At 35.6% G+C, this 20,963-nt stretch overlaps 1 protein-coding gene across 3 annotated transcripts in view; it reads left to right on the forward strand.

Moving 5' to 3' along the window:
• Positions 1–19,238, forward strand: part of STRN (striatin) — a 118,036-nt gene extending 98,798 nt beyond the window's left edge. For 2 of the 3 annotated variants that reach the window (XM_042246278.2, XM_042246279.2), the window contains 3 exons: positions 3,232–3,339; positions 4,414–4,500; positions 4,588–19,238. In XM_042246278.2, the coding sequence (XP_042102212.1) occupies positions 3,232–3,339; positions 4,414–4,500; positions 4,588–4,757 (365 nt within the window). In that variant the 3' untranslated portion in view covers positions 4,758–19,238. The remainder of the gene's footprint in view (positions 1–3,231; positions 3,340–4,413; positions 4,501–4,587) is intronic. The other variant, XM_004006025.6, reaches the window with a different exon arrangement.
• The last annotated feature ends 1,725 nt before the right edge of the window (positions 19,239–20,963 follow it).

The raw sequence follows: 20,963 nt of genomic DNA on the forward strand, positions 1-20,963 counted from the left end.
TGCATTGTTTCCCCATCTATTTGCCATGAAGTGATGGGATTGGATGCCATGATCTTAGTTTTCTAAATGTTGAGTTTTAAGCCAGCTTTTTCACTCTCCTCTTTCACTTTCATTAAGGGGCTATTTAGTTCCTCTTCACTTTCTGCCATAAGGGTGGTGTCATCTGCATATCTGAGGTTATTGATATTTCTCCTGGCAATCTTGATTCCAGCTTGTGCTTCATCCAGCCCAGCATTTTGCATGACATACTCTGCATATAAGTTAAATAAGCAGGGTGATAATATACAGCCTTGACATACTCCTTTCCCAATTTCCAACCAGTTCATTGTTCCATGTCCAGTTCTAACTGTTGCTTCTTGACCTGCATACAGATTTCTTACCTGTATGTCCATCAAGGTCGTGGACTGGTATTCCCATCTCTTTAAAAATTTTCTACACTTTGTTGTGATTCACACAGTCAAAGCCTTTAGTGTAGTTAATAAAGCAGATGTTTTTCTGGAATTCTCTTGCTTTTTCTGTGATCCAGCAGATATTGTCAGTTTGATCTCTGGTTCCTCTGGCTTTTCTAAATCCAGTTTGAACATCTGGAAGTTCTTGGTTCACGTACATTTGAAGCCTAGATTGGAGAATTTTGAGCATTACTTTGCTAGCGTGTGAAATGAGTGCAATTATGTGATAGTTTGAACATTCTTTGGCATTGCCTTGGAGAAGGAAATGGCAACCCACTCCAGTGTTCTTGCCTGGAGACTCCCAGGGACGGGGGAGCCTGGTGGGCTGCCGTCCATGGGGTTGCACAGAGTTGGACACGACTGAAGCGACTTAGCAGTTAGCAGTTCTTTGGAATTGGAATGAAACTAGAAGCATTTTCAGAAGAAGACTCCCAAGAATGTTTTGAAAAAAAGGCAGCATTAATGGAATAAGTGAAAACTCTTTTAGATTATGATGGTACGTCCTGACATTTCCTAAATCAACAATTTGATTACTTTAGAGTTATATGAAACAAACTTATTGCTGTCTACTGTGACTACTGTAGTCCCTTAGCTGTTTATGTTTGACTGTATTACTGTATTATGGAATTTAGTAGGTGTTTTTTAAATTAAAGTTCAGACCAAACATGTTTTAAGCTAAAAGTGAATTTTGTATGATTTAGAAGGATGAAAGATGTTTGTTCTTAGAATCGGAATAAATTACCTGCCTTCTTGCCAGTGGTGATTGGGCCTAATTAAGTAGAAGGTAGTTGAAAGAGATAACTGAGTATTTGTGAATCCATTTCTCAGTCACAAGCTGAATATAAATAAATATTTGGAGGATTGTTTTAGGTTCATTGTTAGAATAATGGCTGGTAGGTCTTTATTTCTAGTGTTCTTTGTATTTGCTGACTTTTACTTATCTGACTTACCATCAAGTGCCTTAAAAAGTATTACTAAATAAGAACTTTCTTTGCCTGATTTCTATCATACTCATTTTCTAGATCTCAAAGTAATTGAAGGTCTTCTCAGAAACCTCTCTCTCAAAATATATGGAATATTTTACTAAAGTACTTTTGTTGTTGTTGTTATTCTGATAGACCTTACAGAGGATATTGCTCAATGATTTGTTATTTCTGGTGGAAAAAGCATCCATAGAATGAATTTTGAATCTAAATTCTTTGTCTAGGACCATTTAAAATGAGTGTAACCAACCCAGAGTTCATTCCACATGGTCAGGTGACTTTTATTGTGCACATAGATAACAGACTGGGTGGCCACCTGCTGTCAGCATTGGAAAAAAGACTGTTTTCAGCTTTTAAGAGGTCATGTTTCTAGGTACCATATGAAAATCCAGTAGAGTAGACTAATATTGGAGCTATTTTTAACTGAACATAGTTGTATTTTCTGTTGTGAGTATAACTTCATGATACTTATTCTGAGATTTAAAAAATTTTAAGAACACTTTATTTTTGAAGTTTTAAGTTTAAAGAAAAGTTTCAAAAATAGTATAAGAACTTCTGGCTACATTTCACCCAAATTCACTAGTTTTTAACCTTTTGCCATATTAGTTACATTTACTTTGTCATTATCTGTATGTGTGTACTTTAAAATTCTGAGCCACTTAAGAGACACTATATCCCTATACCCCTAGGTCCTTTAGGTATGTAATTCCTAAGAACAAGGGCATTCTCTGACAGCATATTACATTATCAAAATCTAGGAATTTACAATGACACAATCCTATTGTATAAGTTATTGTTTACACTCAAATTTACTGGTTGCCCCAATTATACTCTGTAAACATCCCTTCTTCTTCCAAGACCCTGATATTAATATAATAATTATTTTAACTTTGATATCTCTGAAATTAGTGTTATCTTTATGTAGATTTTTCCTTATCAAAAGTATGATAACAAAAATCACTAAACACAAGTTCTTCATAATTGATTTCCATTTGAATAAAGACTTTCAGGAGGAACTTGTGATAGTTTAGGTACCTGTTTTGACAGTTGCCTGATTTGCATGAGGCATCTAGTTTGGGTAGAGTAGGCACTGGAATAGGTACTGCCTTGTTACCATGATTTTGGGGCCTATAACAGCTGTTTTCTGGACCTCAGTTCATTCACTAGGTTAAGGACCTAATGACAGTTGGCCCGCCCGTCTCAGTGTGCATGTATAATTAAGATCTCTTTAAAAATTATTAAATAGTGTACAAAAAAGTACTGTTAGGATGCTGTTTTCAGATTCCATACATGGTAGATTATCTATTGATGACCATTTCTATTTTGATGAGAAGGAGAAGACTAAAAAGTTAAGAAGCTCCCTTTGTCATGTTTATCTTTAGATAATGACCATATGATAAAGAGCTCTGTGTTTATACAAAGCTGAGATTTAAATTTGGAAATTATCCGTATGAAATAATGATGGAATTTTCTGAAAGTGGCAGAAGTATCATAGACCACTGTCAAATGAGAGATGCCTATGGCTCTGGGCTCATTTCTCCATGGCATCCCTACAGACCAGGTGGTGGAAAGGAAATTCTAATTCCCAAGTATTTCTAGATTTGTCAGTAGAGTGTTTCTCAGACGAGTCTCATTTCCTAACATCAGTTACGAACACAGTTGCAGAATGAATGAACTAAAGTCAAATTAAAAGTCCATCGTCTACTTTCCAGGCTCTTATGTGAATGTTCAGTTCTCTTTTGTGTGAAGAAATGGTAGCTTTGACAAATTTGTGTTGCTCTTTAATGTTTTCTTTTTAGCAGCCAACTCTTCCTGCCAAATAAATAGAGTCATCAGTCACCCCACTCTTCCCATCAGCATCACTGCCCATGAAGACAGGCACATCAAATTCTATGATAACAATACAGGTAAGAATGTATTTAAATTGATTATTATTGAAAAAAAAAAATCACAACTATAATTTTGGTGTCTGTTGGTGGCTTTATGGTCAGGGAGTAGGCACTGAAACACAGATTCTCTCCCAGATCATTTGTTTTTACTTCATCTAACTCTGCAAAGAATCAGTGTTCATGATAGCATATGGGATCATTTTGGTTTATTTAATAGTAAATAGGTGCTATATTTTGGCCCTAGACCAAGGTTATTACTCAGAACATAATGAAAAATTCATTCGGATACCAATAAAATATTAACATATTGTGGAAAAGTAGAAACATGTTGGAAGTACGGGCATATATATGATCATTATGTTTTGTTTAAAATTGTTTAATTTTTTAAGATTCTTAGTGTTACAGATGGAAAACCCCTGAGTCATTTGATTTGTTTCTCCATGGACCAATTTTTTTTTTATAATACTGATTATTTGGTCCTGATGGATTTGCATGAGGGTATGGAAGCTTTCCCAGTTTTTATTAGGTTATTTTTCACTAGTCTAAAGGAAACACGAAGAGCTGACTGGGAGAACGCACTGTGTAGTAGCCATATTTACTTAAGAATCTGCTGTCGACTGTTGTTCACTTTGTTTAGCTGTGACTGATGAATAAGTTACTGGTTTTAATATCTTTCCATATACTCTTCCCACCAAAATTGTGGCCAGATTTTCTGTCCCTTTGTCGTTGTTGCAGTCTCTGCTTCTCTTTCCACACCTATAACTTGCGTGTAGCTAAAGGATGCAAAGTTAGTGACTAATAATGTCTGAGTTTTAGTTAATGAACGTGGCTTCAAGGAATATTTGTGTACAAATTACTGACTTCCATATTGTGAAAGCCAAAAATATAATCTGAAAGTTGACGTTCTGTTTCTCATCATCACCATGGCTAGAGCAAGGACGGAGACATGCATTGTTTTAGCAGTTGGGAAAGTCTTTGATGCAGAGACTACACAGAGAGGGGTGGCTGGTAGAGCCAGTGCAGTGTGGTAGCTGGCTGGTATTCAGGATGAGAAAAGCTATTACTAAAGAGTAACAATCTCTTTTTCCAAAGGCAAACTGATCCACTCGATGGTAGCCCACCTAGAAGCCGTTACAAGTTTAGCAGTTGATCCAAATGGCCTGTACTTAATGTCTGGCAGTAAGTACAGCTTTGAATTATTTATTTATTCTTACAGTTTTCACATTTAATGTAATTTTTCTCTTAATTTCTTTTCTTTTAATATAGGTCATGACTGTTCAATACGTTTATGGAACCTAGAAAGTAAGACGTGTATCCAAGAGTTCACAGCTCATCGGAAAAAGTTTGAAGAATCAATTCATGATGTAGCTTTCCACCCATCCAAATGCTATATAGCCAGTGCTGGGGCGGATGCACTGGCTAAAGTCTTTGTATGACACAATGCATCATCTTCACCTTCTAGCTCTTTATAAGTAATCAACTGCACAAAAGAGATACAGAAGACCAGGGCAAGAGTCAACCCATCCAGCCCTTTTGTTCTGCTGAAGGAGCACAGAGAACATTTGTTAAAGTATAGTTTTGCAATTCGTACACTGTTTTCTAAAACTAAGGTTTGTTCAGGTTGCTGCAAGCTCAGCTGAATCTGTGAGCCTGAAAACTTTAAAATTTTTCCCCAAACAGAAGCTTTTATTTCTGAGGTTGTTCTAATTCGCTAGGCAGGCCTGAGCGAAGAACAAACGTGGGTTTAGCTTGTCCCTATTGAGTAAATAGGGCATATTGTAAGGGATAATTAAAAAGCTTGATTACTGGGAATGAATAAAGGAAGAATGGCAATTTAGACCTACTTCTCCCCTGAGAAATCTTGTTAAACATATTAGATAGTTAAAACGGTAATCTTTATCACATCTACTGTACCAACCCCTATGTGCATAATGACCAAACAGTGTTAAAATGAGTTTTTAATTTAGCACTCCTTTCAACTGTTCTCATAAAGCACCTGGCAAAACATTTTACTTATTAGAGGGAAAAAAATGCAATAATATGTTAAATATATTATTATTCAGAAATGCTAAACAAATATTTAGTTTGTAAGCAGATTTCTATATTGTATTAACATTTTTGAAAATAGATTTGGTACCAAGCTAAAGTTTAGCTATCAAAAATACTCACCATTATGAAGAATAGTTGATATGAGTCTGCTTTTACTAAAGAATTTAACTTATTCAGGTTTAAGATTCTGTTTATTTTTAATGGCAAGCAGGGCATATCTTTATAATGATTTCTGTTAATTTTAAATTTCACTTTATTCGTGTGATATTTATAGTTTCAGAGTGACTTATTTCATATTGATGAAATCATACCATTTAGTGATTGAAAAGCTGGAAGTTCCTTGCAAGTACTCACCAGAACCCACATAACCATGCTTCACATGATCTCTGTCTTCTTTGCCTCTGATGTTAAAATTATCTGACACCTACCAAAAATAGTTCATAATTATTATGTTTTAATAGTCCAAAGGGTATGGTTAACCTCAGGCAGCTGCCTTTGCAGAATTACTAAATAAAGCAAATGTTTGTGCCCCAGAAGTTCCGTTATTAATATCTCCAAGAAGTAAAACCTCTTGGAAATCTGGATGGAATAGTTTGGTGTATAATATTGGCTAGAGGGTTCTCTCTTTCTTTCCCTTGCCCTACCCCACCTCCAGTGTTTCATTGGAATACATAGCATGTTTTAATGGGCAGTGGTCAGTATTGTTTCTGGGGAAAACCATGTCTTGAAGGCCCGTGGTTCTCTAAGCTCAACTTACCAATGACCCACACATATGGTTAGCTCTTGGGATTTACGTGACCCCACTGTCTGGACATGGTATGTAGACCTTATCCCTGCAGCTGTCTCCCCTCTTCCTCTTGCACTTTCTTATTTGTCCAATATGGCAGAGACCAATCTGGAAATCAGAAATGTTACTAATTCCCAAATTTTCAGCAAAATGTACTTTTAATAGGCTCTCAGATGTAATTTCTACATTCCTATGCCCACATATTCCATTATCATAGCAATGGCACTTCTAATACGTACATGTACTCCCTGAAGAAGCATTAACATGATAGTGTGGATATTAATTGACAATTTTTCTTTAAAATGTCTGCTTATCTGCCTTGAGAATTCTGCAGTATACAGGCAGGTTTTCTTTAAGGATCTTTGTTAAAATTTCCTGGTTGATACACAGATGCGCTTTATTTTGACACGGCTACCTTGTCATTTTTTATGTGCTTAACAATGGGCTCAAGGGACTGCTTTGTATATTCAAATGAATTGACCTGGACATGAGCTACCAGGTAAATGTTTATATTCCTGTGCGGGTATAGAATTCCACGTTGTGTTTGGTGAATTCCTTTTTGGCTTCTTCACAAAGTAAATAAATGATGTGACTGACCTAACATTTGTAGAAGGATACTGGAAAATTTCAGTAAGGTGCTCTTAATTGGCATATTTGTGATGGATGACTACAAGCTATTGTTCTACCAATTATTGCTTTAATTACCTTCCAGGGTGTTCAGTGCCTGCTTTACTTCTGTCAACTGGAATTCTCAAAACTAAGACACTCTCTTCACCTGCATTTTAGGTCTCATGGTTGAAATTTTTCTGTTAGTAAGTGGGAAATAACCATGAGATATGTAGACTGTAGTGCAAATGATGGAACTGTTGAAAGTTCCTTAGAAAGCCAATGCTGTGCTCTTGGAGGTTGTACCCAGAAACAGGGATTTCTTCTCCACTAGCACTGTTACGATCTCAGCCTAGAAATGAGCCAAAGCTGTCTTCCAACCAGATAGAAGCATATATATGTGTGTGTGTTTGTGTGACTTTTCCCTCAGCCTATCAAAACTTCAATGAAAATTGACAAAATGAACAAATCCCAGATTTGAACAATGATTGAAATGTTTTCATAGTGCTTTATTTGTAAATATTTTGAATGAAATGTATTGGAAGAGTATGAAAATCAGCAGATGAGGTGGGTCCCTGCCTTATTTTCATATGCTATGGGTACATCCCTGGGAGCTTGCAGCACCCTTCTCGAAACTCAGCTGTCATATGGAGCTCATTTGCTACTCAAACCATAGACAGATATTTAACATAAGTAATATAATGACCTTCAGTATTTTTCTATTGAACATGTTTAGCAATTTTTGCCATTAAACAGATTAATTAGTTATGCAAAGTATTTAGCTTTTATAATCATTTTAGTTATGACTAAAGGGGGAAATTGAGCTGTATCACTGATAATGAACTTTGTGAGAAATTTGTTTATCTGAGTTTCATTCCTTCAGTGTTCTTGCTATAAGTTTCTTTTGGAGATAATGAAGATTTATTTGAAAATGTCTAAAATGTATGTATATTTTATAAATATATATTATATATATTGTATTGATATATATAATATATATAGACTATATATATTATATATATATATATAAAACCATAGGTGCATTTTACTGTTTTGTATTTTCATTTTTGGAGATAGTGTCCACAGCAGGTAATGACGAGTATGATGAGTGTTGTGCTGTTTGCTTTTGCAGTATAATATATAGTTCTAAATGTTTACTGTATATACGATATTCATTATAGGCTAGCATGCTTGTTTTAAAGACTGTCATTCTAGTTTATTAAAATCTGAATGTAAGAAAACCTGGCTATTCAAATGTGAATTGAAAAATGTTCCATTCTCAGTACTGAACTATTTCCATTGAGCATTCAGGATTTTTGACAAAACTGATATCATCAAGAAGGCAATAGCTAGAGAAAGAGAGGTGCCTTTAAAAAAAAAAAATACAAATTCAGCCTTACAGTGAGGATGAGAATTGAGTTGTTTTGTGGGGAAGAGGTGTGAGAGAGTGTGTGAGTGAGTGAGTGTGTGTGTGTGTGTGTGTCGTGTTATTTGAGTGTTTGCCCATCTGTGAAGGTCCTGATTTGTGACCATCAGTGTCTTTTTAATGTGTCTGTAAAACTTCTAGGACTTCAGGGGACATTTCATGCGCTGTCTTCGTGCTCTTCTGAGCATCATAAGTACTTTCCAAGAATTCTGAATGTGAATTCCTAGAAATTTCAGTAGAGAAGAAAATAACTATTATTTCATTATAAATCAAGTTCAGGTAAAAGGAAAAATTACTGATTCATCAAAATTACAGGATCTCATTAATGTTAGCTAAGTAAATATAATTTTTAAAGGCTCATTTTTTTTTTAGTACTTCATGTATTTCCCCTTTACACAAGAGCATGTCATGCAATTCTTATATGATGAAGATTTAACTAGTAAAAATTGTTTTTAAATTAAACACCTGAACTAGTTAAAATTCCACCTAAGAAGAGTATTTAAATGGCATTTTTCATATCTACCTCTTTGTCATTGCTGCCATTTTTGACTCAAGCAAATCTTTATGACATCGAAAATAGTGGTTGGATGCAGTTTAAAAAATCTTTGTTGGTGCTTTTCTCAGGCTATGTCATTTAAGTTATATTGAACAAAGGTGTTCACAGATTAGATCGAAAGGCTTCGAATTAATTTTTATTTTCTTTTGCAAGAACTGCTTAAAATTTGTCATCCATGTTGATAGTGAGCTGGAGATAATCTCTGGTTAGTATATGTCTATGTAATGTTTTCAACCAAGAGCCGAGTTGTTACTGATTTACATGGGAAAGGAGCTCTGATTTCCTTCAGCTTACTTTATCCTTTGAAAGCTGTTTCAAGGCTATTCAGTACATAATCATTCATTTTATTTGCTCAGAAGTTGTCTCTGTTACTGTGTTCTTTGTTTAGTCATTTATATAATTGTAGTATTTTGTTTTAACACTGGGATTCAGGTTGTACAAAAATAGTAGCTGACAGAAATTGTATGTATATTTTTCTGAAATATCTCAATTCCTTAAATTCATTTTAGAGGAAGGTCCAGAAAACTAACATATCTGTGTTTAAAAACAAAGGTCAGGTTCTTTGTAGATGATTTGAATCATTTGACTTTTGTTCCTGAAAGTTTTTAATTGGCCATATATCCATCATCCAGCTGGATCTTAGTGTCATTCCTAGGGACACCAGGTTCACAAAGTCTGTTCACAAACAGACTGCATCTTTTTTTTTTTTATCAAAAAAACAAAAACAAAAACAAATATAAAGCCAAACAGAGATCTCTAGATCCCATTTACTTATTCTAGCAGTATTCCTGAAGTGGTGCTTAAGCGTCAGAATTTTCTGGATCTTTGCTAGTCAAGATTTAGATTTGATTTAACTGGGACCACATGCCTGTCATCCCTCTGATGCAAATTAGAAAGTTCATTTTATTTCAGATTAACTCTAATGTCTGCCTGGGTTTTTAGCAGGCCGTGAACCAGTGAGTGCCTTGTTAATGTAGAATGATTTTTCCCTGGTTGTGTGTTAGCTCCTCTCTGAAAATTTCTCAGAGGATGGTATTTTAGTTGGCTTGTAGAAAGCTGCTAGATTTGGTATTATCAGCAATCAGAAAGCCTTCAGTCTACCACATTCCACCCTCCCTACTTTCTTCTCATTGTTTGGCTGAAATTTACCTCTTGTGAGAAATAAATGCAACCCCCTTCTCATAACTTTTTTCCAATCCAGATTAAGAGATATCCTTTATACCTATCCCAACTATATAATCTAATAGCTGTTTTTTGTTTTTAGGAAGAACCACTTCTTTGTAATCCTGTAATCCACTGCTTGTTTTATGCTTCTCAAGTTCAGTTTACTAGAGCTGACCTCAGGGCATCAGTTCAGATTCCTAAACAGCTCCTTTTCTCCACACCCCTTCATCCCTCTAACTGGTGAGCCCTGAGCCAGATGGTTTGATCTTCAGGTATTTTAAATATTAAGTATATCAATTAATGTAAATTAATCCAAATGCTAATTTTTGTGGTGCAAGAAGTTTCTCTTGTAAATTCAGGATATGGATAAGCTAATTAAGATATCCTTTTTTGGTGACTCTAAGTGTATTATTTGTTTTTAAATAAAGTGTACAAATATAGATAAGGTGTCTCATGAATTGAAATATTTGTCAGAATGGAATCTAGTGGATTTGCAGTTAAAATACTTCAATACAACTTGATTTTGTTTGGTGGGGAGGTAGTAAAAGGGTGCAGCAAAATAAAAGTGTATTAGGTAAAGTAGATGTGAATCCACAGAGATAAACCAATCTTAATTATTGATTGTAAGGAAGGTGGAGAAATTTATTGTTATAGAAACTTTGGACCTTTGGAAAGCCAGTAAAATTAAAATGCCCCATACAATTGGATCATGATATTTTTAGGGACACATATATATTTTTCCTAAAGTATTCAGTTACATAACTTTAAAAACCCTATACACACATACACATATAAATCTAATGTGCTTTTACTTATTTTTTTGTTTGGTTACTTAACAAGCATAAGCCTTCTGCCCCTTGCTCCTTCAAATCAACAGTATTTTTCAAGGGCTTCCCCTGCCCAGAGCTTGACAGTCTCTTTGTTCCAATCTGGAGTCACAATACTATACAGAATCTAAAAAGTACCTCTTCTGGTGTCCTTGAAACTATCCACTCTTCTGTGATGTTTCGTATGCTGCTGTAGTGTTCTATGCTTTGGTATGTACACATGCTTCAGTATTATCAGAAATGTCTCTTTTATCCCTTGTAATGAGAATTGAGCCATGATTTGCTGGAGTTACTATAATCTAGCTCAGAAGGTCAAGATGGCGCCAGAAGTGTTTCATCGATTGATGGACCCACTGGGGTCAGCCCAGGTTCACAGTTGCATTTTAACCTCCGTTGGGTTTTCCAAAGGCACCACTAAGATGTTAAGGGATCCTAGGTTGTCCTGGCACCAGAGTATTCCCCCAGGAACACCTGTAAGTCTGGTAGCAGCTTTACCTCAAACACTATAACCACAGTGCATCACTTCACTTGTTACTTCTCAGTTACAACTGTTGCTTATGATGATGGGGATGCTTTAGTTCTGTGGAGAAGCACTGGCATGCAACTCTTAAAATTATATTCCGTATTTTCTGAAACACAAACTTCAGTTTATTTTGTATACTTTTCAAAACAAAACATAATCCAAAACCTGCCTAATAGAAAATTACTTACTTTAAGTTTCACTAAGATCTTACAGAACCCTAAGCCTTTTCTTATTCCTTAGTTGATACTATATTAAAGGTAATGGTGGTTTTGGTCAGACTTGGAGGAATAAAATCTGCAATATCTTTCCCATCAGAATGGTATATTTCATAGAAAATTCTCTTGTCCCTGGTGTTTTAGCCAGTCACCTTACAGGCAGACTGGTCTAGATGCTTACTTAATGTAGACTTCCTTGTGCCTCTTTAAAGAGATAATTAATCCAGTGGGCTAGCCTGGTGGCTCAGACGGTGAAGAATCTGCCTGCAATGCTGGCAATCTAGGTTTGATCCCCAGGGAGGGAAGATGCCCTGGAGAAGGGAACGGCAACCCACTCCAGAATTCCATGGACAGAGGAATCTGATGGGCTATAGTCCATGGGGTCGCAAAGAATCAGACATGACTGAGCAGCTCACACACACACACACACAGTCAGCAAAATATTTGTTAAATAGCACTTAAGAGTACTAGAGTTAGTATTGTTAATTCATGTGCCAAAGTTTTTCATGCCCTCATAAGATCCAGGGGGTGTATCGGGTTTCCAATTTATAATCTCAAACCAAAGATATTTTTTAATTACCTCATATAATAGCACCATCAAATTAAGGGTAATGGTAGGAAGCCCATCATTCACAAATGAGAATTCCCAAACTGAAGAACTTTGATTTTAAAAAAAAATGCATTCATGGAAAGCAAAATTCAATGTTAGGCATAAGCATGTGTTAAGAAAATAAGCAGCTTGTGGTTTATATAATGTGTTAGAAACGTTACTGTATATTGACATCCACCTACTCTTTCCTTATAGCAGGAAATCAAGGCAGTTGTTGAGTTGCTAAGTTGTGCCCAACTCTGCGACCGCATGGACTGCAGCATGCCAGGTTTCCCTGTCCTCCGCCATCTCCTGGAATTTGCTCAGGCTCATGTCTATTGAGTCGGTGATGCCATCCAACCATCTCATTTTCTCTCTTTGTCCCCCTTTTCTCTTTTTGCCCTCAGTCTTTCCAAGTATTGGAACCTCATTGGGTCTTTTCCAGTGAGTCAGTTCTTCGTATCAGGTGGCCAGAGTATTGGAGCTTCAGCATCTGTCCTTCCAATGAATATTCAGGAATCAAGGCAGTAGTTTTTCATAAATAAGGTTAACTTACATTAGAGCAAAAGAAATTCATCAGAAAGTTTGTTCTGGGTGTTGGATAACTTGGGTGAGAGCGTAGGGGAAGATGAACCTCTGATCTGAACCCATCACCCATTGTTTTCCTTTCCCTTTAAATGGCCTGGAAAGATGACCTCTAAGGTCCTTACGGTCTCTCAAAGTGAATGGTTCCAGTTCTGGTTTCTTTATCATTGATTCCTGTTATATAAATTAACAATTTTTAGGGAATACATCAAAATATCCTGGAGTTCCCTGGTTAAACTGTCAGATGACATAACTTTGTATTGTAGGAAGCTATATTAAGAGAGGCCCAGATACACTGTGTCATCTGCATAAGTCAGAAGGAAGACCAGGCATGTAAGAAATGTCCTAATTTGACCAAGTAGTAATCTTATGAAAAGATTAGAATCATTTTAATAGGATGAGTTCTATTTTGAATGATTCTGACTGTGCTTTTAGAATCATTTAAAAAAATATTTTTATCTTTTTCTACAGACTTTGAGCCCACATGTTTCAGAATATCCTATTGATGGAGTTATTTCACTCAGCGTATATTTTAGAAAAAGAACAGAGTGGTCTCGTATGTCTTTCTGATAGTCATTTATGGATAACACTCCTGACCCCCACTCCCTACCAATACCCAAGTGCCATGTAGGAATTCTTCCATATGTTGTAAATATCTCAGCATTTTGCTGATTGGAAAAGCAGTATTTTTATACATAGCTTGCAGGTAAACCATGGAGCCTTGTGCATTTGATGCGTGTTAAAATGTATGGAGCATTAAGATAGAGCATGTGTAGCACATAAATAATGTTAATCGTGTCCCTTGAGAGTGAACAAGTCAAGATTAGATCTTGCCATTCACAGATTTTGAAAATACTCATGTTTAGCCAAAATCAGTTCATTTAATTGGACACTGTTTTTCAATGAAATAGTACCTGTTCAATTTCCTTGTGTGTCTCAGAGTCAGAAGAAATGAGGCTTTCTCCCAAATCTAGAACATTCAGACTTCCTTTTATTCCTTTGATCAGCCTTTTAAACAAGCAGGACAATAAGTTACTTAATTCTCTTGTTGTGAGATACCTTGGAATATATATGTATTGATTGCAATTTAAGAAAATAAAGCTTGCAAGCAGACCTTTTTCTCTTTCGAAACACTATTGCTTTCTGGAGGCAGAAATTTTACTTTCAAACTGGAAGATTATAGATCCAGGCAGTTTTATACCCGCAATGTATGCAAGTTACATATAGCTTGCCTCTACAGATAATCATGTTTTATTTTTGTGTGAATTTTAGAAATTGTTTTCAGGGTACAAAGATTGGCAAGGAAGATACAGTAAGTCTGATTTACATATATTATCTTTCAAAATCTTGTGGATTTTTTTGAGGCGTGAAGAACAGGCAGTGATGTGTTTTATTCTGAATGCCTTGATTCTAAACTCATTCTCAACTCAGATTTTACCAATTAGTTATTGCTCATTTGTCACCTAAAAAATAGAAGGTAATGACTTTTTGTTTGCCGCTGTCTCTGTAAGCTCCTTGAGGCAGGGACCATGTTTATTTTTCTTATATTCCCTTTAACACCTCTCCCGGTGCCTCACCATATAGAAAGTATCTGATAAATATTTATTGGTTGAGTGACTGGAGAACACTTCTTAAAACTCTAAATCTATCCAGAACGTCAAAGACAAAGGTGGGGTGGGGGGAAGTGTCCCTGCCAGGTGATCTCAGGTGTATTTAGGTATGTGGAGCTGGTGCTGAGATTGGGTCTGCACCTTCCTTGGGAGAAATTTGGACCTCACCTGGAAGGTGACAACAGAATGCCCAAGGCAGCTCCCTCTTCTGTTGTCCATTTCCGATTTGCCGCCTTTGAACCTGAGCAAACCGTGTAGGGAAGTAGGTGGTCTCTATAAGTCCTCTTGTGTCCCTTTTGTCCCCCTAACTTCGTGAACACTAACCCACTGGCCTCTGATGCCTTGATAGGGGACTCTCCAACCTGGAAGCTGACCCTGCCTTGACCAGCTTGGGCCCAGACTATGCACTACTCTTCCCCTGTGACCCTCAGATAGTCCTGCTCTCCCTGTCTTTTTTTCTCTCCTAAGAGGTAGGAAGCTTCCTCTAGTAGAACGTTGTCAGGAAAGGCATTCCTCTGGGGAGTGTAGAGCAAAATCCCTCAGGATGCTCTTAGGGCTGTTTTTGTCTTGAAGATTTGATGCAGTTATCTAAATGTTTATTCCAACTTCTAGAAACAGTTGTGTTGTCTTGATTTGTAGCTGCCAGTCCATCAGGGCCCAGGAGGCTTGAGGTGTTGAGCTGAACAGCTTAATTACTGTAGGCATAAAAGAGTCAACTAATTAGACTTAGGGTAGGGTATTTGTATTTAACAATCAAATGACTTTCAAATCATTAATAGAATTATCGAAGAGTAGTAAATTATGTTACTGAATTTATTTGACTAAGCCTCAAAATGATATTAAACCTATGTATTAGGTGAGAACTATTATGTCCTTTTCAATTATTAAAATATGATTCCTTTACGGTCAGTATAGCACAGAGGAAAGAACAAAATTCTGGCCTGGTCGCAGGACATTTGTTGTCCGTGAAGCTTTAGGTAAGCTAATCTGAGTTGGTTTGTCATCTATGAAATGGGTATCATAGATCTGCCTACTTAGATAACACCTGATAAAATGTCAGACAGTAATAAGCATCCAAGAAATAACTGTTATTCACTGCTTGATTTCAATCTTTCCATGTAATTCGGGCTTCCCTGGTGGCTCAGAGGGTTAATCGTCTGACTGTAGTGTGAGAGACCTGGGTTCAATCCCTGGGTCGGGAGGATCCCCTGGAGAAGGAAATGGCAACCCACTCCACTCTTGCCTGGAAAATTCCATGGGCAGAAGAGCCCAGTAGGCTACCATGTAATTCACAGTCTTGATAGCTTCTGAAATACCAGGTTTTTAGGCGAAATAAGGTTAAAAGGAACCTCAAGAGGAGCCCTAAAGAAGTTATACATAAAATATTACTTTCCTCAATAATTGAGTGCCTGCTTTGTGCCAGACAGTTCTAGGTGCTGACATTCAGCAGTGAACAGACAAAACCCTTTACCTGATGGAGTGGACATTACAGTTGGGGGAAACAATATAAGTAGAATACATAGAATATTTGTGATAACTACTGAGGAAAAACAGAGGAAAGGTAATGATTTGATGTTTTTCGGGTTACAAGAGTGATACAGATTAATAGTACTATGCGTGTGCTAAGTTGCTTCAGTCGTGTCTATTGTGTGACCCTGTGAACTGTAGCCCGCCAGGTTCCTCTGTCCATGAGATTCTCCAGGCAATAGTACTATAAAATATTACCATTAAAAGAACATCACAAATGAGCAATAGATGAACTAATAAAGATGCATAATGACAAAACTAATCATATTCTGCCATATCATTTCACTCTCTCCTCCCTTGTAGCAGCCTGATATATCTGTCTTTATCCTTTAATCACACAGATATGTATACCCAAATATTACAGGGTGTTGTATTTTTCTGCAGCTTTCTAAAATGTGATGTGTATTGTGAGCCCCTTACAAGTCTGGACATATATACATCTCTTTTAAATTCCTTAATGTACATACATTTATATAAATGAGATTTTTTAGTGTGTCACTGGGATTGTGTATATCCTCAGCATCTTTTCTCATTCAGTAATGGATGATGAAAATCCCTCCAGGTGTGTCTTTCAGCTCTTACTCTTTTTAATGCTGCGTAATACTGTATGATGATGAAGACATTATTAAACCTCTTCCACGTTGATGGGCATTTACTTTGTGAGCAGATTTTAGCTGTTACGGTCATTGTGCCTGCGTGCATATTCATGACCGTGATATTTCACTTCTATGGAATAGATTCCCTGGAGTAGAATTGCTGGGCCAAGGGAATATGTAGATTTAAAATTTTAAAATAGATATTGACAGGTTGTTTCCCAAAATGCCTGGACAGTTTATATTTCCATAAGTAAATGTATGAAAATACTCTTACCCTTTATACCCATTAGCAATTTTTTTAAAAAGGAAAGGAAAAATAAAAGGCTGGTGGTGGGTATAGTGATTTCTCAGTGTTATTTTATTTGCATTTTCAATACTACTGTAAATCTGGACAATTTTCCATATGTTCTTTGGTCATTTGGATTTCACTCATAATTAAATGACCTATTATATTGCTGCATAACAAATTACCACAAATCTAGCAGCTTAAAACAGCACCCACTGATTATCTCACATTTCTGTGGGTTTGAACTTCTTTCAAAGCAGGCTTTGATTGGGCTCTCTATTTAGTTCTCAATAAGGCTGAAATAAAGGTTTGTGCCAGTCTGGGCTTCTAACTAAAGGCTCTGGGGGAGAATACATTTCCAAGCTCATTGATGTTGGCAGAATTCCATTCTTTGGAGTTGTAGTATGGTGTAGGATGGAGGTCAAGTGTTGTTATCAGCTCCTAGAAGCTTCCCTCCAGCCCTTGCACATAGTCCCCTCCATCTTCAAAGCTTGCAGGCATTCATCAAATCCTCCTGCTTTGACTCTCTTTGTTTTCTGCTACCAGTCATAGAAGACACCTCTTTTAAAGGACTCATGTGACTAAGTTAGGTCCACCCAGAAAATGTATATTAAAATATATATATATATATAATATATATTTAAAATCTATGTTAAAATGACCTTTCTGTATGTTAAGTTCAACTTGTTAGTATCCTTAGTTATATCTGCAAAGTCTCTTTGCCCTGTAAATGTAGCATTATCATAGGAGTAACACCAGGGGCAGAGATCATGGGGACCAGCTAAGAATTCTGCCTACCATAAGGATGTATATGTATATTTTATTTATAACTTTATATTCATTTTAATTTTTATTCATATTTTTGCTTATGGTTCTATTGTGTTTAGCTTTTCATATATTAAACCTTCCTATTCTTGGTTGTAAACATTTTTTCCTAACTCTTATTAGCTGTCTGTTAACCACATTAAAAAGTACTTTTTCCATAGAAAATTTAGCCATTTGGATTTCATTCTTAAGATGAATTGTGTATTTGTATTTTTAAATTCACATTTAAAATTTTAACTCATTTTTTTCATTTTTAGCATTTTGCCCATATTTTCATTGTCTTTTTTTAGAAAAATTGTAAGTGCTGATTTTATTATATATAAACTCTTATTTGCAAATTTTCTCCAGATCTATAATTTTTCTGTTGACCATGTTTATAATATTTTTCCCATTCAAAATTTTATATTAGTATATATCCAAAATATTATTTTAGTTTTCAAAATATAAGCACTTGTGAATATATTTATAAACATTTTGAAGTATTCTGTATTGTTTAAGGTCTTCACCCCTGGATGGGTTGTGTAGTCTCCTGGAATGACTTGTGCATTTTATTTTTGGTTTTCGTTGTTAATGTTTTTTGTGTTTGGCTTTGCTCCATTTGGGATTTATTTTTGTATAGAATGCAAGCTATAAGTACAACTTTCTTCCAAGTGAGTTGCCAATTGTCCCAGCACCTGTTATTAAGCTATCTTTTCCCAATGAATTGAAACACTAATTTTGTCATATATTAAATTTTCACATATGATAAGATTTATTTCTCAATATGCCATTCTGTTTCACTTCTAGTTCTCTTTACATATAGCAATAGCATATGGATTCAGTCACAGTGGCTTCTATTCTATTTGTGAACAATGGTTTTATAAAATGATCAGGCGGAGCATTCTCCCATCCATGCTCTGCCTACTGTTCTTTGTCTACGTTTCTTGGCCATTTGAAGTTTGTGATCATTTTAAATGATTAGGAGTTAAAATAACATTAAATTTTCAGATTAATTTTGGGAAATTTGACATATGATATTGTCTAAGAACTAATCATTTTCTGTTTGCTCAGATCTTGTCTATATCTGTAGTAAGATTTGAAGTTCTCTTCATTTAAATCTTGTGTCATTTTTATTAAATATTCTTGTTTGTTAGCGTTTTGGTCATTACTGTGAATGGTCATGTAAATGGATTTTTTTTCTCCATTTCCTTTCTAAAGGAGCATTATAAATAAAGAAGAAGCTTGTTTTTTTTTTTTTTTTCCTGTGTACTTATCTGGTATATAACAAATTTATTATATATACTTAGGAAATTTTCTCATTAATTTCAGCAATTTTCACTAGAGTCTCTTGGATTTTTAGAAATATAATGACACTCACAAAAATAATACAACTTGTTTTTTGTGATGTTTGACAGATTATTTTCTAGATTCTTTATTGTCTAGAAATTCCATCATAATGTTGAGTGATACTGGTGATAGACATCTCTGTCATTGTTTTTAGTTGAAATAGTTTGAGTCTTTAATTATTTAGAATATTTGTGTTGCTACTTATAATAAATAATCTTTATCTTATTTAAATATATTATTTCCTGTTTTATCAAGAGATTTTCTTAGGTATGACTGCTAAGTTTATCCAATGCCTTTTTAGCATCTTTTGATGTGATCATGTGTTACTCTCCTTCAGTCTGTTGACTAGATGGATTATGCGTGGAGTTGCTGATATTAAACCACTCTTGTCTCCTTGTAATAAAGCCTGCTTGGTCATAATGTGGTATTCTTTTCTTATAAATCAGTATTCTAGTTGCTAATCTTGTATTTTAGAACTTTAGCATGAATATTCATAAGTGTGGTTGTCTATAGATTTCTTTAGTGGATTATTTTATTAGATGTAAAAAATTATGCAGATTGACAAAATATGGGAGTAATCAGAAGGTTTACTCTCTGCTGGTAAGAATTCAAATTTATTCAAATACAGTTTCCAATTAGAAAACCATTTGGCAGAATCTACTGAAGTGGAAATAATTCCTACCATGGAATCTAGTAATTGTGTTTCTAGGCATACACCCAATAAAATGCATATATGCAAAGGTATGTTTTAGAATGTTTATAGCAACGGTATTAGTAATAGCCTCAAACCTGAAACTACCTAAAAGATCATCTACCTGTAGAATGGGTAAATGCATTTTTGTGTATTCATACAATGGTATATGAGACAGAACAGTTTGTAACTATGTGCAACATATGGATGAATTTCAGAAGCAGCATGATCAGCCTAAAAAGCCAGATATAAAAGAATGCTATATGCTCTCCTTCATATAAAGTTCAAAAACAGGCAAAACTAATCTATGCTGTTAGAAGTCAGCAAAGTGGTTATCCTCAGTGGGAGGTAGGTAGGAGAGGAGACACTGTGTGAAAGGAAGTCTGAGGGTGACTTAGCGTGCCAGAAATGTTTTGTTTCTGCTTCTGGATGCCTGTTTGTGGTGGATTGTTTAGTTAATGAAAATTCATCTAACACACTTACATGTACGTTTTTCTGTATGTGTGTGTTTTTTGTATATATACTTTAGAATAATACTGTTTCATAAAATGAATTGGGGAGTTTTCACCTTTTTCTATAGTTTAGAATCGTTTAAATAAGAGGTCACTAAAATTGCCTGTTAAAGATCAGATGGAACTTGACAGAAATCCCAAGGCCTTTTTTTTTTATTGTGTAGGACTGTCTCATGTCTTTTGCCTCCCTAGCCCTTGGCTGTATACACAGATATTAAGGTTTATTGCTCACCCCTATTTCCTTCAGCTTTCTTTATTTCTCTTTAGATTGAAGTCTCTGTCCTAATTAGTATCTTGTTTAGTTTTTAGTCTTTTCCTCAGGTGGGGTAATTTAATCTCTGAATGTCTGATAAGCCACAAATCTTCTTTCATCCTAATAGGTAAGTGATGTCTTGATTAGGTGTAGTACTTGGGATTGTAGATCTCTTTGTCCAGTGGCCTAAAAAACATCGTATTCTTAGTGTTGCAGTTGAGACGTTTGATGCTAGCCAGGATCTTTTTGCTTCATATGTCACTTGCTCTTTTTGTCTGGAAGTGATTTTTTTAAAGTTCTGGTTAAGGAATTATTTTTGACCTATGACTTGAGATATTTTTCCACTTTCAGGCCTCTAATTCACATCTCACACATGCCCCTTTTCCTTTCCTTTTGTTTCTTAAGTTTTTAGAACTATCCTGTGTGTGTTTGCTGTCATTAAATCTACTTACATGGACCTCATTTTTTTTTCAAGTTGTCCACAGTCCTATTTCATGGAAGACTTTCTCTGATTGTTCTGTTGGTTTTCTCACCATCTTTGATAATCTGGCTTGTTGTATGTTACTGTTTGTTCATAGGGCCCAGCTGCTAAAAATTGTGTGTTCTAGAACTGGTGGGATACATGGCAATCTCTGGTCTGAGGACTGGTTGGTTGGAAGCAGATGGGCTGTCAGTGTTCTCTGAAAGTT

The sequence above is a fragment of the Ovis aries genome, chromosome 3, assembly GCF_016772045.2.
Source record: "Ovis aries strain OAR_USU_Benz2616 breed Rambouillet chromosome 3, ARS-UI_Ramb_v3.0, whole genome shotgun sequence".
In the NCBI taxonomy this organism is placed as follows: Eukaryota; Metazoa; Chordata; class Mammalia; order Artiodactyla; family Bovidae; genus Ovis; species Ovis aries.